This window comes from Lepisosteus platostomus, chromosome 5 (assembly GCF_059453375.1).
Source record: "Lepisosteus platostomus isolate fLepPlt1 chromosome 5, fLepPlt1.hap1, whole genome shotgun sequence".
Classification (NCBI taxonomy): Eukaryota; Metazoa; Chordata; class Actinopteri; order Semionotiformes; family Lepisosteidae; genus Lepisosteus; species Lepisosteus platostomus.
In genome coordinates, this window is record NC_142615.1 from 47,861,941 (window position 1) to 47,875,748 (window position 13,808).

The 13,808-nt window shown below is 38.2% G+C and overlaps 1 protein-coding gene across 2 annotated transcripts; it reads right to left on the reverse strand.

Moving 5' to 3' along the window:
• Positions 1-391: 391 nt before the first annotated feature.
• LOC148668091 (uncharacterized) lies at positions 392-10,194 on the reverse strand. Of its 2 annotated transcripts, none has more exons than XM_088632466.1 (2): positions 9,568-10,194; positions 392-2,588 (listed from the first exon to the last, which is right to left on the reverse strand). In XM_088632466.1, exons 1-2 carry the CDS (start codon positions 9,953-9,955, stop codon positions 1,252-1,254), a joined length of 1,725 nt encoding a protein of 574 aa, XP_088488592.1. In that variant the 5' UTR covers positions 9,956-10,194; the 3' UTR covers positions 392-1,251. The 2 variants fall into 2 exon arrangements, with proteins under 2 accessions (XP_088488592.1, XP_088488593.1); XM_088632467.1 differs by lacking the exon at positions 9,568-10,194 and having other exon boundaries at positions 392-2,231; positions 2,359-2,497.
• Between the last annotated feature and the right edge of the window lie 3,614 nt (positions 10,195-13,808).

The following is a 13,808-nucleotide window of genomic DNA, read 5'->3' on the forward strand; positions in this document are numbered from 1 at the left end:
AATCAAAAACTAAAGTGGTGACTAAAGCGGTGTATTTTTAAGTCACCTGACTGGATAAAACCCTTTCCACACTGACTGCAGCTGGAAGGTCCCTCTCTGGTGTGATTAGGTGCAGTGGCTCTGTAGCTAAGGATGTATATCTGTGGGTGGAAAGTTGCTGGTTCAAATCCCACAGCTGGCAGAGAAATCCTATGCTGGTGGGCCCCTGAGCAAGGCCCTTAACCACAACTACACCAGAGATGCTGACCCCTAGCTTCTCTTCCTATCTGTGGGCCTCATAGTGAGAGTGTTGTGAGAAGACAAAATCCTAATGTGAGAAAGTGATCTTATCTTATGCGCTGGTGGTGTCTTAAGGTGATTCAGTCACTAAAACTCTTCCCACGCTGACTGCAACAATTTATTTTCAAAGTTTATTTATCAAATGCACAACAACAGAGCATGCAGCAGTAGTTGCTGGCAATGAAATGTCTTTTCTGCAAGCTCACAAAAATCACAAGAATCACAGAAATCACAAAAACACAAAAATCACAAAATTGAGATTATGAAAATAAGGTTACATAATAACAGATGTAATAGAAATTTAATAAAACTCAATATGAGTAGAGCTGCTATGTGTCCATGGTGTATGCAATATATACAAGTAGTGCAGTTATGCTGAATACAGTGAAAACTGTGTGTCCATGTAGCCATTACAGGTGATTTGCTAAAGGAGCTGGAGGTTGGCTATTTAGCAGTCTGATTGCCTGGAGGTAGAAGCTGTTCCGTAGTCTGTTGGACTTGGACCGAATACTTTGGTACCGTTAACCAGATGGTAGGAGGGAAAATAGTTTGTGACTGCGATGACTGCGGTCCTTGAGAACGGACCTGGCCTTCTTCAGACATCTAGCTGAGTAGATATCCTGGATGTTTTGTAGCTCACAGCCGGTGATGAGCTGTGCTGACTTCACCACCCTCTGCAGTACTTTGCGATCCCGGGCGGAGCAGTTCCCATACCAGGCAGTGATGCAACCAGTCAGGATGCTCTCAATAGTGCACCTGTAGACGTTGGCCTGGATATGTGATGGCATGCCAAACCTCTTTAGCCTACGGAGAAAGAATAGGCGCTGCCGTGCTGTTTTGACCATGGTTTTAGTGTGGTGGGTCCAGGTTAAGTCCTCTGAGATGTTAACTCCCAGGATCTTGAAACTGCTGACCCTCTCCACTGCAGTTCCACTGATGTAGATAGGTGTGTGATCTCCTCCCTAGTGTTTTCTATTGCCTCTCTCCTGTGTGAATGCGCTGATGGGCTCTTAAGTTACTTGAAAGACTAAAACATTTCCCACACTGACTGCAGCTGAACGGTCTCTCTCCTGTGTGAACAAGCTGGTGCCTTTTTAAGTCATGTGATTGACTAAAACTCTTCCCACACTGACTGCAGCTGAATGGTTTCTCTCCTGTGTGAGTGCGCTGGTGGGCTCTTAAGTTACTTGATTTACTAAAACTCTTCCCACACTGACTGCAGCTGAACAGTCTCTCTCCAGTGTGAGTGCGATTGTGGGCTAATAAGGCACTTGAGACTCTAAAACTCTTCCCACACTGACTGCAACTGAATGGTCTCTCTCCTGTGTGAATACGCTGGTGTCTTTTTAAGTAGTGTGACTGACTAAAACGCTTCCCACACTGACAGCAGCTGAATAATTTATCTCCTGTGTGAATGCCCTGGTGGACTATTAAGGTTCTTGACTGACTAAAACTCTTCCCACACTGACTGCAGCTGAATGGTCTCTCTCCTGTGTGAATGCGCTGGTGGACTATTAAGGCACTTGAGTCTCTAAAACTCTTCTCACACTGATTGCAGCTGAATGGTCTCTCTCCTGTGTGAATACCCTGGTGTCTTTTTAAGTTGTGTGACTGACTAAAACTCTTCCCACACTGACGGCAAGTGAAAGATTTCTCTCCTGAGCGAAGGTTTTTTGAAATTCTAGACTGACAAAAAGGCTGCTCATCCCTGTGTTGTAATGGCAGTTTGTCCACTCCATCTGAGCAAGGCTTTGAGTGATTCTTCCTCATTGTCTGATCATGCTGGGGTTTCTTATTCTGCAAATCCTTCATGGAATGATTTTGCTCTCTGTTCTGAAACTGAGATTTGTTTTCTCCATCGTGTCCTTCAGTGTGCAGCTCAGCAGTCTGAATCACCTGGGGCTCCTTCTTCAGCTCTGCGGGGTCAATCAACTGGGGCTCCATGTCCTTATCTGTAAGATTAAACTCACTCAGTTCTTCTTTGAGCTCTTGTACAGAGACACAGTAAAGTTCATTACAACCTTGTGACATATTGTTCGTGTCCTGATTATTAATCTTCTCTGTAAAAGCATCACATACTAAGAGTCCAGGTGTCCCACTCTCAGGCTCCGTCTTCATCATGGGCACAGAGTCCAGATCCTCCACACTCTGTCTGCTCTCTGTGTGCTGCTCACTGAGTGTCTCTTTCCCTTCTGCAGCAGTGATCTCTGTCTCCTGCATCAGACTGGAGCTCCACTCCTCCTCCTCACTGTGCTGCTGTTCAAGAGGAGCCCTTTCCCCAGCATCAGGGAGAACACTGGCCTCTGAGCCTGAAAACACAGGACAAGAAGACAAGACCTTTATTATAATAATAATAATAATAATAATAATAATAATAATAATAAACTTTATTATACAGATGCAGACATTCAAAATGCACGGTACCGACGGGCACTCATGGTGCATTAGTCGGTAGTGAAAAGATTTAATCATTTAATTTCTTTACTGTGCACATTTTAATCCGCTTAGTATTGAATATTTATAGGAAATTTTACCGCTAAAGGGAAATTTAAGTAGCTGAGCATAAAAAGAAGAGGAGCAGAAGAAGGTATATAGATAGAAGGTCATAAATGATATTAATTTAGGAACATACAGTAGGCTAGTCAAACGTTCTGAGGTCAAATTCTTCCAGGACGACGGCATCGAATATTTTTGGCGCGCCCTCTCTTTAAAGCCCTTGCCAAATATGAAGACAGTACGTACAGTTATAATTCAAACTGAATTAAAAACTACACATCCAAGTTACCATGGTGGTGCATGTGATCATTGCGTTTAACCAATGAAACAGGGTGAAAAATCAGTCACATGAATTTGGGGCTGAGTTTCGAAAGCTTAATCTATCAGCAACAAAGCGAAATCTATACGATAGGCTACCTCAAACTGTCAGTTACATGACTGTGTACATCGCTTAAGCCACTCCTATTTGGCATTTTAGTTATGGAGGCAGGAAGACGCACCCCCTCTCCCCCTCCCTCTGGGTGCCTGACTTGTCGCCATCTTTAACCGTTCCGTTTCCGAATCACAGTAGGTACACGTACAAAAATTAGGTCATCCCAGATACAATACATATAGATTTTTGTGGTAAGAGGGAGCAAAACATCAGTATTTACCGCTAGTAATTAGTGTGAGATTTATAGTTGAAATCTGAGCCTAAATATAAAGTTAAAATCTCGACAAAGCAATGTAGGAAATACGTACACAGAAATACACAGAGAAAATAAATCCTTTCTGATATCTAAAATCAGTTTCGATCAAGGTCTCCAAAACGAACAAGAAAACATTTTCAGAGAGCAATTACGCTGTGTTTATTTAGAATAAGTGATTTATGAGCAATCTAATTTCTTATTCGTTTAAAACAGTGAAATGTCAGCTGCAAAAGATCGCACCAGAGACAGCACTATCTCTGCCACTCACAGATGTTCAGGAAAGGGTGAATCAAGTCATGTCAAGTACAATACTTCGATGATCAATAATAACAGTTGAAGGACAAGAAACAAAAGATAGTGAAAACTGAAGCTTTTTAAGGCTAAAACTAAAATTCGTCCTACAAATTAAGGCAAATATAAATTCAGGACGTTAAAGTGCTAGAGGTGTAAAAAATACAAAAATGCACAAGAGCAAAAAGTTTTAGAAATGGAGCAGGTGTTACTTTGAAATAAGCAAACAGAAAAAAGCCATGACTATACATAGTGCAGAAGAGGGATGCAGGAACACTTGCTTAGATATACAAAAAAATCACAAAAAGTGTATATTACAAAAGAACATGCAAACATGTTCATGAACATGTACGTCCATTTCCCTTTGGGATCAATAAAGTCTTATCCATCTCTACACATGAAACAGAGTGAGGAATCAGAAACTTAGCACGCATAAAAAACAGCAATTCTGTCAGTGAGATCCAAATGAATTAATAGCAAACATGGTTTCATGGAGGGCTTCACAGATAGTTGGGCATTCAGGTAGATTGCCAGGCGAAAGGATCTGTAAATATATTTTGTTAAAGCAAGTCAGTTTTTCGCAACACATAAAATACATTTTTCCAAGAAAGTTTAGCCTGTGTCACTAATGAAACCACTAGATAAAGACAAATATAGAAATCTAAAGATTTTTTTATTCAATGTTGGTAGCAGGATGAACTGTCAGGTTGAGCTAAGTGTATATTTTGTCGCATAGTTGCTGCAAGATATTAACAGTGAAAAAAGGTATTTAAAAATGAGTCATTTCAAGAAGAAAAATTTCAGAATAATTGTAAATCTAACAGGATAGAGAAAGCACAGAAAATAAGCAGTTAGATTGATCAGATTAGTATGAAAAGTCATTTAGCAAAGAGCGAATGAGAAGAGTGACAAAGCAATAAAGCAATACAGTAGATGTAAAAACAGTTATAAGGACCACAGATTACAAAGTAAATACATAAAAGAAAGACAAGCAGTTAGAAGTGCTACCACAATTAGAAAATGAAGCAGATACAGACACTAATTCTTCTGAAAAAGGTTTTGAGGTTAGATTTAAATGCACTCAGGGTAGGTGACTGATATCACTGGGGATACAAATCCAGAGCTCTGGGGTGCAGCTAGAGAAGGTCCTGTCACCCACAGAATGTAGATGTTCTTGAGGACAGCTAGAAGACCAGAGTCAGACGGACAAAGGTGGGGAGTAGACAGATAATAAGCCAGATAGGTACTGAATGAGGATGAGGATTTTGAAGTTGACTCGAAACCTGATAGGAAGCCAGTGCAAGGACAGGCGTAATGCATCCCGATCAGGATTCTCGCTGTCAAATTCTGAACATATTAAAGATGCATATTAAAGTGTGGATTTAATTTCCCCAGTGAACAGGATGTGCATTTATTAATTCTAGAAAGAAATGGCTTTCTTGATTTCTCTAGTTCCTAGTTTCTCTAGTTCCCTTTAAAATAAACTATTATTCCACCATGCAGAGTATTACATGGCCAGTATTTACATATGATATTTGTGATTTAAAGAAATTAACACATGCAGCTTTTGAGGGGTTAAGTGTTGGCTGAGTTATTGCAGGATATAAGACTAGAGATGTTGGTAGGAAAAAGATAATTTGAGGAAAGTTGAGGAATACACTGATAACAAGAACACAACCTGATGGGGTTAGGCATACTTTTGATGAAGATGATGAAGTTAACAGACTGTATGTTTACATAGATACTGAAATGAGGATTGTATTTTAGATTTTGTGTAGTTGCTAGCATTGAACTGTGTGTTGGATGCACATGAATTGAAGGAATGGACAAACATAGCTGATGCGGATCCACAGAGCCAGCATCTTAAGATTTGTTGAAATAACTAACTAGGTATGGCTATTGATGTGCAAGAGAGGTGGAAAGGCTGTTTCCTTAAGCCAGCCCTATAAAATAATTTAGCCTCAGTGAGATGCTGCCATCTCACAGTGGGTTTCTAACACTGTGTATAGTTCCATCCACACAGTGCCTTTACTTCCATCCATTTTCTAATCTCTTTATCCAGTACAGAGGATTTGGAGCCTATCCCAGTAAGCAACGGACACAAGGCAGAATACACCCTGGACATAGCGCAAGTCCATCACAAGACAGACAGACACAAACACACATAACCAGGGCCAGTTTTCCCATAAGCCAATTAACCTACCAGTATGTTTTGGAGTGCGAGAGGGAATCATTAAAATAAATACAGCTTTTTAGTATAGATTACACTTTCCTAAAATGTATTTAAAAAATAAAAATGATTACAATCTAATCTTCCCACGTTTGATCCCAAAATCCCAAGAAAAATAAATCTAAACGGGGAGAAAGCTATGCTGATAGTTTATTAAGATACTTAAAAGACAAAGATAACAATTTATGTTGCATTTGTCTGATTGTATCAAAAAGACATTTAATAAAACTGATCATTCTGGTCCCAAAGTCTGATTGCCTGACACACATTCGAAGAAGTCCTATGTTTTCTAATATACGCACATCCCGGAATTTTGACTTCACTGTGTGATGAAGAAATTTTAAAGACTACGTCTTAGCGTAGATAAAAAAAGCTTGGATTCTCATGTACAGTATCTGATACACATATCTTTTTCTGTTGTCTTTGTTGATCTCTTGAGGATCCTTGTGATATTTTGAGCTCTTGATATAAAAGTGTCGCAGTTTAAATCATTTTCGTTGTTAGAAATTATGAAACGCTCTGTTAAAAGCAAGGGAGTTTTTATGTCTGTTATAGTAAAAGAAAATGCCCGACGAACTAGGGATTTGGCAGTTTTTCAGTGCTTGTACAATCGATGGAAATGTTCAAATAAATGTGCTAAAGAAATAAACCAAAAAAGTCATTTATTCCTTTATCATATTGTCTAGCTAATGTCCCATTCTTGTTAGTTAGATCAACGAAATGCTGTGGTGTTACTTTTTGTCGATGAAAAATTATAAGTATTTTCATTTAAAATGACGGTTACAAATAATGTGGACCAGCGTAATACTTTGAGTTTACAGCTTATCCAAGGTCATTCATTAATACTATTAGTGATATCTTCGGTAAAGGCTTTGATGTATAAAATATTTCTGCATAATTAAAATATTTATGATAAAGGTTGTGTTGTGTACTTTTGCCCAACTGAACAATCTTGCATTCAAAAAATATACTAACTTTTTAATGACTGATGATTAACATGCTGTAATACACAGTTTAAATTTAAAAGCTCAAATGCTGTACATGAGAGTTAACCTTTAATAGCTCCTCCTGGCAGTTTTACAAGGTGATTCCGGATACTTTCCGATATGACGTCATATGACACGTTACACTGCATCATACCGTGTTTTGATGCAACACGCCCACCATGTTGTACCATGGTGTACCTCACGCGTTTTGAATGGCTGCATCTGTATATAAAACCTTCAAAGGTGGCTGTATAGTATGTGAAAGGAAGATGTTTTGACAATATGCTGCACATATGGGTCCAATGTCAGGTCTGAGTTAAATATCTTCGGGTTTTCAATTTAGACTGAAGCTCAAGTACAGAACTATCTACGGATAGGTCTAGAGCATTGGTTTTACAAAGTTTGTGGGTGGTGCCAATAAGCATGACTCTAGTCTTGTCACAGTTAAGATGAAGGAAATTCTGAGTCACATAGGTTTTTTCTGTCGGAGATGCAATTCGATAAAATAGAGAAAGCCACATCAGTGTCAGGTTTGGTATGGACGTCTAGGTGAAAATCATCAGCATAGAAATGACAGTTGAGGCCATGTGACCTTAAAAGCTGACCAAGTGGACACATGTAAATGCTGAAAAGTAAAGGGTCAAGTATTGAACCCTGAGTTTTAACACGAGCTTCGAGTAGTGCTCAAAAGGAAGTAATATCCACACAAAAAGTACTAGCTTAAAATTTAAATTTCAGATAGCAAAGACGTTATTTAGCAGTGAAGAGATAAGGGAGAGACCTGGGAAGTGAGATGATAATATCATTTTTTTGTTTTTGTATTTTTTTGTATTTTGCAAACTATGCAGTCTAGTGTCTTGAAGTTAGCTTTGTGCCCAAATATTTAAAGATGCTGCCTGTTCTTGGTCAGTAAGGTAAAGGGCATGTATTTGGTAAGCTGGCTGTACGCCCAGAATGTGAAAAGAACTAACTGTTGTCTAGTCTGCAACTTAGATATAATTAATCGGCATGTGTTGCTGTCTCATCATTTGTTTAGAATGCGTCATAGTAACTTGTTTGTTTAAAGGTATAAAAGAACATCTTTAGCTACTTATTTTTAAGTCCGGTGGTTGGAAGCCAGACTTCCATATGCATATGAAATAAAGAGACTTCTGCTTCACTGACACTTGAACTTTGTCATTTGTATGACACAACAGTAGTAAGTAAATTAACTTTTCAAAACTCATTTTCAGAACTTGATATACATCACAGATTCAAACACACTTCATCTCTGAACACATAACTTGAAAAAGGATTTAAAATACAGCAGACTCATATTTTACGTTACGTATTTTTACACAAATTCATGTATAGCCAGTCAGCTGTGAAAAAAAAATCAAATACTATAAATAAAGATGTGGGAATCCCCAAAAATTCAAGTCTTAACAGCACGCAGCTGAGCTGCTCTTTGGGAACTAGTCACTAGTTATCATGCAGCATGAACATCAATATAAGTACAAAGAGGGAAAAAAAGCAAGACAAGAAAAGTTAAATTGTATCACTGTTTTTATTGTAATTTACACTATATACATGGACATGCTAGTACAGTGACAGATGAGTTGTTTAAGATAAGATAAGATTACTTTATTAGCCCTATACAATTTCTTGCATTAGGAATTTATCTTTTCACATACACTAGCTTGTTCTCCATGAGACAAGCAGATAGGGAGAGAGGCTTGGGGTCAGAACGCAGGGTCAGCCATTGTATAGCACCTCTGGAGCAGTTAGGGTTAAGGGCCTTACTCAGGGGCCCAATGGAGTAGGATTCCTCTGCCAGCCGCAGGATTTGAACCTGCGACCTTCCAGCCACAGGCGCAGATCCTTAGCCACATAGCCACTGCTCCGCCCCTCCGCTCCATTTAAGGATGGTGTTCTGATTATATGCAATTTTGGATATACAGGCTTTGTCAGGACCGAAACTGCTGTATAAAATGCGAGTCTACTGGAATAATATCACAACAACATTACACATAACGCTGCACACTACATTTAACACTGCACTGACACTGAGAGGTTAATAGAGACACACTGACTGGACACTAAAGTACACTAACATTGCACTGAGAGAGAGAGGGGTTAATACAGACACAATGACTGGACACTGTAGTACAATAACACAGCACTGAGAGAGAGGGGTTAATGCAGACTCACTGACCGACTGGACACTACAGTACATTAAGATTAAGACTGCATTGAGAAGAGGAGGACCGGAGGACTGAAATACTTAAACCGATTAAAATTATTGTTATATACACATTCATCAGTAAATATATAAAAAGCCAATACGACGTAAAATCAATATCTATACGTTTTCTTTCCTAATGACGTTGTATTTATTCACTGATTCAGTGAAACAATTGCTGAATCTGAACGAGGTGTTTATTACCGTAACCAGACAAAACAGTTTAGTTTCCAGTAAAAAATCCCGTTGCTACAACACACAAGTCTTTCCCACTTCACTCTGTATCTCTCCACTATACTCTCACCAGTGAGGAAGTTAAAGACACTGTTTTTAAACTCGCACAGATCCCGACTACATACAAGTCACCACACTGACCTGACAGCTCTAGTTTCGTGTCCATTTCTTCTTTTATTCCTGCAGTCACTTCACAGGGAAGCGTGTATCCAACATGATCTGTCGGTCCCTGATATCCTTCTGCTCCCGACTCCTTCTCCCACAGCTTCAATCTCCACTTCAAGCTCTCGTTTTCCTTCTTCAGTTGCGCCATTTCACTCCCGACACTGTCCTCCACACACTGTGTGATTTTAAACACGGCCCGTCTCACCAGGATCTGGGAGATATTGCGGAGTTTGTCTTGAAACTCGTTCTCGGAGTCAGACATCCTGTTTCCAAAAACTTCTGACACTTCATACACGATCGATTTGAGCAAAACGTGCATGAAAGAGTCAAGCTGGGTTTGCAGATTTAACAAGCACTCCGCCATCCTTCTTCAGAGTCGGTCACAAACAAAGACTGACTTCCGAAGTTTAAACAGAACAACTTATTTTTTATTCTTCACAGATCCTGTTGTCAGGGCTGTGCTCTGTTCAAGCATAAACACAGTCGACAAGACGTTACGTATTCAGAACCTGAAGTTATTTTAAAGAAAAACAACAACTTTCGTTATCTAAAGAAAATTATTCAGTCACCCACACGTAGTTGAAGTACATGCAGGGTCGCGTAGTATAATGACTTCATTCGTTAGCGCGGCCGCAACTTCAAAACAATAGAGAAGCGGAGCTGAGAAAGAGGAGTTTCTTCAGCCGGATATAAACTCTGCACTTCCTAGCCCCACCTAGTCAAGAGGAGTGAATCACCTGCGATTTTTTTGCCCTTCCACAACCATCTTCCCCAACGAAAACTTCTCAAGTGGATTTTTTCAATTGGATTTTTATCTCCCTATGCAGGTTTTTGGTTAAAGAAAAAAAAATGGTGTCGTTCTCTTGCCAACTGGCAGTATTTCTTCTGCACTTATAAGCAAGATTTCTATTTCATATTTCACAAATTGTTAGAAATTCTCGAAAAACAAGTGGTTCCAAGAAAGGAAATAAATACTTGCATTTAACAAAATCAAGCCATATGTGGTCGTCCTTAATGATACATTCTGTATGACAAGACAGGAAGAAAGACACCTCAGGACTTCGGACACAGGATCTCCTGTTTATTGAGAGAAGGTTTAACCATCTGTCAGTTTTCATGTCCAAGGAGCTCAATTTGCATTCCGTGTACAACAGCGTGTCTTCTACACCTGCCACTGAAGCACAGCACAGGCTCAGCATCTTGACATCTCCCAAACAGAGACACACAGAGACCTTTTGGTGGGATTGTGGCTCACAAGGGGAGAAGAGACAATTTCCAGAGCAGGATTTGTTACATTTGAGTATCCTGAACACAAATCAGTGCCCGCTTGTATTTCTGTGTATTTTTTTTTAATTTTACAGAAAGTTTAAACGTGACTTTAAAGGCATTATAATATTCACAACCTTGGCAAAAAATGGTTGTCCATAATTGTTGTTTATGTTTGATTAACAGACAAAATATGACAACCCCTCTACTGAGCATATGCTTTATTTTCCTGATGTACAGTACATTGATTAAACACATACCTTAGATGTATAAATGTGGTCCGTAATTGGTCTAGAATGAAATTTTAATATACGTATATCATTATACGTCAATTACACATCTCTGATTATACAGTATGTCCATTATACATAAATGGTTGGAGTTTTATTATACGGAAACATTTAGAGGACTATTATACCTATATAGTTAAAGGTCTATTATACATCAAAGATAGGTCTCATAGTTGTAGAAACTAGTAAATCAAGCCAATGATTTGGTCTAGAAATTTATTCTGAGAATATACAATTATTCACCCCTGAAAAATATATAGTTCAAATTATGCATTTTATACAATATTGTAATAAACAAATGGCTAATCATCATAAAAAACACAAGTATTAAACTTCAGCTACAAATTCTGGTAACATGGCAATATATATATAGTAATGACAAACACAAACTAATTCCATGAACACGCTAATATTTAACTCAAAACCACATTTTGATTCAAATATAAGTTTTAAAAATTACAACTTCTATATTTCCACGAAAATATTATTAATGTAGCACAAATGCTACTTTCTAAGAAAGACAGAAAGAAACTGTTTTGTGTCTCATGGCGATCCTCCTCTCGATCCTAATGAAATGTTTAATATGATCCCTCGAGAAAAAAAGGAGTCAATATCCGCCTGGAATGATTGATGCCCCATCAAACATTTTGTAATATCTCCAGAAGCTCATACTGTAGAAACCTGATTCGTGGCTTAAATTCAAGGTAAACAAGACTAAGGAAACGAGTTGAAAACTTGATGTCGAACTGTGATTTAAATCACCCAAAACATTGCACAACATTGGGCAGTATGTGCCAGAAACAGATAGCTCAGTTGATAGAGCAGAGGACAGTAGTGGCAATAATGAAGAATCCTTAGGTTGCTGGTTTGACTCTGGCTTGGAGGAATGTGTTTCTTGTGTACTTCAATCAAAGAGTTGAAATAGCAATTTTTTTTAACTCAGACGTTGATCAAAAGCTCAATAAACCACGAAGCAGAGGCTCTTGTTCCGAATTCAACTCCCGTCTGATTGTCTTGTTTTGGCCAAAATCTGATCTTTGAATTCAGAGGACTACTCTGCCTGCATTGTAATTCAAAAGTATACACAAATGTCACGTTTTTTTTTTTTTGTAGATATAAAGGTGTTCTCTGTTTTCAAAGGATAGGTACTTAATTGGCATAATGATTTGGTATTGAGTTTGTATCGTTATATGATTAAATTTGTGTTTTTTTGTGTTTTTAACGTATTGTGAACTTATTTTTTAAACAAATGCTTACAAAGGCAAACAAGGCCCACATCTGTTTATACCAGCGGTGAATTGTACATTTTTATTTACAAGCTACTCTGCACTTTTGGGAGTGTAACAGGTTCGATATAAAGTGGCAAAAATATAAAAGGGGAAAATACCCCGGACTGCGTGTAAAGCCCTCGTTGTGACTGTTTTTTTATTGTTAAATACGGCGTCCTGTGCACGAAATGTTGCAGAAACACAATCTGATATTTTAATAAGTATTATTTTAATAATTTGATAAGTATGAGGTCCCGGATCCAAATATTCAGTTCTTATTTTTTTAAGTGATATCTTCCCTTCCTCTCGTGGATTTTGAATCAAATTTGATCTTTGTACATTACATTTTACATTGAAAAAAACGAGCATACCTCATCCACCAACGGACAGAGCAATCTTTTATGTTGCCTTCCAGAGCTTCCAGCTTGTGATGGATTTGTATGGGCGTCTGTATGATACCACTACAGCACTGGCGCAGGTGTAAAATCCACTTTCTCACGACTTTTTCAGTGTCTTCTCCTCTCACAAATGGTCCGAAGCACAGGAGCCAATATTAGAGAAAACAACAGGTGTTTAAACAGAGTATGTCCAAATGTCAGCGACAACGTTTTGTCATTTTGTATAAACGCAAATGGTTCATCATTTAAAAGCCAACGACGTTCTTTTTCTCCCTGGCGCTAATAAGCTACAGTACCACACATGCGAGCTGTTGAGTGAAAGGAAATTCATATGTGCGTAGGAAGGCAGAATAAAATCCAGAACTGTACTGGTGATATTGATAAACAGGGCCGATGTTCACAATAAAACGTTATTGTATAAAACATTAAGATTCATAAATATATTTTTTTAATCATGCAAAGTGTCTGTTAAACCATTCATGAACGATTTTTAGACAAAAAAACACACCATTAAATGAGAAAATACATTTACTATATGTGCATTTAACGTAAATTGTTGCCCTGCTTTTTTTTCATAAATACACAAGCTTGTTATGTCTTATGTCAGAAATAAACTGCATGAAATTCGATAAAGCAACAAAAAGTAAGCGCCACAAAGACGACAAACATTTGCGTTTATATTGCACTGTTATCTCGAGCCTTTAAACTTACTTTAAACGCAATTTGTTTTTCTCTGTAGTTCTAAGGCTTTGTCATTTAGGTGTGCTGTTTTTTTCTACATGTTGTAAAAAAAGTCACTAAATCATGCGAAACATAAAAGCTCCAATTGTAAACAATTGACCATTCATATTCCTGAATTTTAAACCTATGGAGTATTTTAAACCTTGTCTTCGTATTTGTGAATATTAGAGCTCCTTTTCAAAAGCTGTCACTATGGATAAGTGCTTAGGTTTCCTGTTTTTTTACCCAGGCGGTCCAGGTTTGGCTCTTGGTAT

Coding starts and splice junctions, on each gene's coding strand:
- LOC148668091 (XM_088632466.1), bottom strand. CDS start 9,955: ATGGCGGAGTGCTTGTTAAATCTGCAAACCCAGCTTGACTCTTTCATG. Junction 2,589..9,567: donor CACGAAACTAGAGCTGTCAG/GTCAGTGTGGTG, acceptor CTGTGTTTTCAG/GCTCAGAGGCCAGTGTTCTC.